Genomic DNA, 2254 nt, shown 5'->3' on the forward strand with positions numbered 1-2254 from the left:
ACATCTGTTTACCCACAATCACACCTTTGCAGCTTTCAGGGCTCACCCGGCAATGAAATATCGCTGGTTTATCAGGACACGTTCCTGTTGAGCTTGTGTGGGTCCGTTTGGTGCTGGGAATAACTTACACAAGACCCCAGAGGAACAAAAAGCTGCTGCCCCCGTTGGTTTGGGGTGCAGGGAACCAGGTTCTGCAACAGAGGGAGGAACCAGAGCGGGGTTTCCTGTGGGCAAAACAAGCTCGTGGGGAGCCACAGGCAGAAAACCCGAGCAGAAGAGGTGCTGTGAACTCTCACAGGCTATTTTCAGCCCTGTGTGGTTTTGCAAAAGGGCCCCCAAAGCACAGACTCTGCTCCGAGCCCTCGGTGCCTCCCCTGAGCCCTGAACGGGCTCCTGTCCCCTGCAAACCTCTGAGATCTCACTGACTTATTTATTTAACAGTTCAATGCCTTTGAAGTTGTCTTTCTCTTTCCTTTCTGCTTAATTTGTTGGGGTTGTTTTTTCCTCTTTAGTCTTTGTCCCTCCCCTCTCTTCCCCTCCCTTATCTTTTCCCCTCCCCTCCCTCTGTCCTTTGTGCTGCTTCCCCTCCCTGATGTGGGTTCAGCCCTGCCAGATGGTGCCCTTGGCACCAAGATAATGCTGTGAGCCAGTGCCAACCCCACAGGGGCTGTCGTGGCTGGCTGGGCTGTGCCCAGGAGGTCTCAGCTCCCTGCAGGTCCCCTCAGCCTCTCCTCTCCTCTCCTCCCACCCCAGGCTGCCGAGTGCTTCCACCCCACAGAGCCCAAGGGACACGTCAGCCCCCGAGGCTTCTCTGCAAGGATGGGGAAAGGAAGCCAAAAGCCAAATTCTGCAAGCCAGGAGGAGCCACTGAACATCTGCAGCGATCCAGAGAAAGAGTCCAAATGTGGTAATGCTGGGAAAATCCCAAACTTTCCCAGGGAGGGAAGAGCATCTCGTTCTGGGGAGGTACCAGTGGGATGGGGATGGAGCCTTTGGGGTGGGTGTGGAGCAGCCCAGGCACTGAATTCCAGGCTCTGGAATTCACCTCTGGAGGCTGAAGATCCATCTCCAGGCCCTCAAACACACCTTGGTGGCTCTGAAGGACTCCTGAGCCCCCAGAGGGTCCCTGGATGGGGCTGGGGATGGACTGAGGGTCCAGCACAGGGGGGCAAAGCAGAGGGGAGAGGAGCCAGGCCATCCTCACCCTGCTCTTTCCTGCCCCAGGGTCCTACAGAACCGAGTCAGGGCGCAGAAGATCCCCCAAGGTGCGTGTTCTCCTGGCTCTGAGTGTGTTCCTGGGGATCCTCAGCTTGAGCCTGGCTGGAGCAGTGACTGGTGAGTCCCACCCAGGCACCCCCAGGGGGAGGATTCGGGCCAGGTTTTGGGAGGTGGGAGGATCCCAGGACATTCCCAGCATCCAGAGAGGCTCCCAAAGTGGGAGCCTTTGCACTTTGCTCCAGGCATCTGCTCCTCCCTCAGTCACACATTTTCCCAAGAGAATCATCCCCAGTTTTCCTCTTCCAGCTGCTGGAAAACCCCAAGCAATCAACCCCATTTTGCTGCTTTTCGGGGCTGCCCACGTGTCTGACTCAGCCTTCTGTGTTTCAGTTCTCGGTGTCAGACCCCGGTTCTCCGAGCTGGAATTCTCCCACGTGTGCCCAGACACCTGGCCTGGTTTCCAAGGACAATGCTATCATTTCTCTGAGGCCGAGGGCAACTGGACCACGGGCCGGGCAAGGTGTGAGGCCCTGGGAGCTTCCCTGGCCACCATAAGCACCAGGGAGGAACTGGTGAGGACTGGGAGGAACTGGTGAGGACTGGGAGGAACTGGTGAGGACTGGGAGGAACTTTTCCCTTGGGAAAAGCCCCAGGCCTGGCTGGGGGTGGACACAGGAGGGAAAGAGGAGGTGGGGAAGGCAAGACTGGCCAGAGCCAACGTTTCTTTGCCTTCCAGGCCTTCCTTCTGCGCTACAAAGGCGAAGCAAACCACTGGATCGGGCTGGGAGTGGGGGATAAGGGCTGGGAGTGGATCAATGGCACGGCCCTGAACGGCAGGTTTGAGGTGAGGGGTGGGGGCCCCTGCGGGTACCTGAACCAGGGCAGGATCAGCTCGTCCCTATGCCACACGGAGAAGAACTGGATCTGCAGCCGCCCCGACAACTTCGTCCTGTGGGAGGGGAAATTAAGAGACTCCAAAGCGGGACTCTCAGCCTAAATCTCCCACCAGACCAGGGAGCTCCACCCCAGCACTCAC

The 2254-nt window shown here is 58.0% G+C and overlaps 1 protein-coding gene across 1 annotated transcript; it reads left to right on the forward strand.

Annotated features, from left to right (window-relative positions):
• The first annotated feature begins 719 nt into the window (after nucleotides 1-719).
• Nucleotides 720-2247, forward strand: LOC108639312 (C-type lectin domain family 2 member B-like). Its single transcript, XM_029961511.1, has 4 exons — nucleotides 720-907; nucleotides 1225-1335; nucleotides 1609-1790; nucleotides 1955-2247. The coding sequence occupies exons 1-4, from the start codon at nucleotides 820-822 to the stop codon at nucleotides 2213-2215; spliced, it is 642 nt and encodes a 213-aa protein (XP_029817371.1). The 5' UTR covers nucleotides 720-819; the 3' UTR covers nucleotides 2216-2247.
• Nucleotides 2248-2254: the final 7 nt, after the last annotated feature.

The sequence above is a fragment of the Manacus vitellinus genome, unplaced genomic scaffold (genome assembly GCF_001715985.3).
Source record: "Manacus vitellinus isolate BGI_N305 unplaced genomic scaffold, ASM171598v3 scaffold_363_pilon, whole genome shotgun sequence".
In the NCBI taxonomy this organism is placed as follows: domain Eukaryota; kingdom Metazoa; phylum Chordata; class Aves; order Passeriformes; family Pipridae; genus Manacus; species Manacus vitellinus.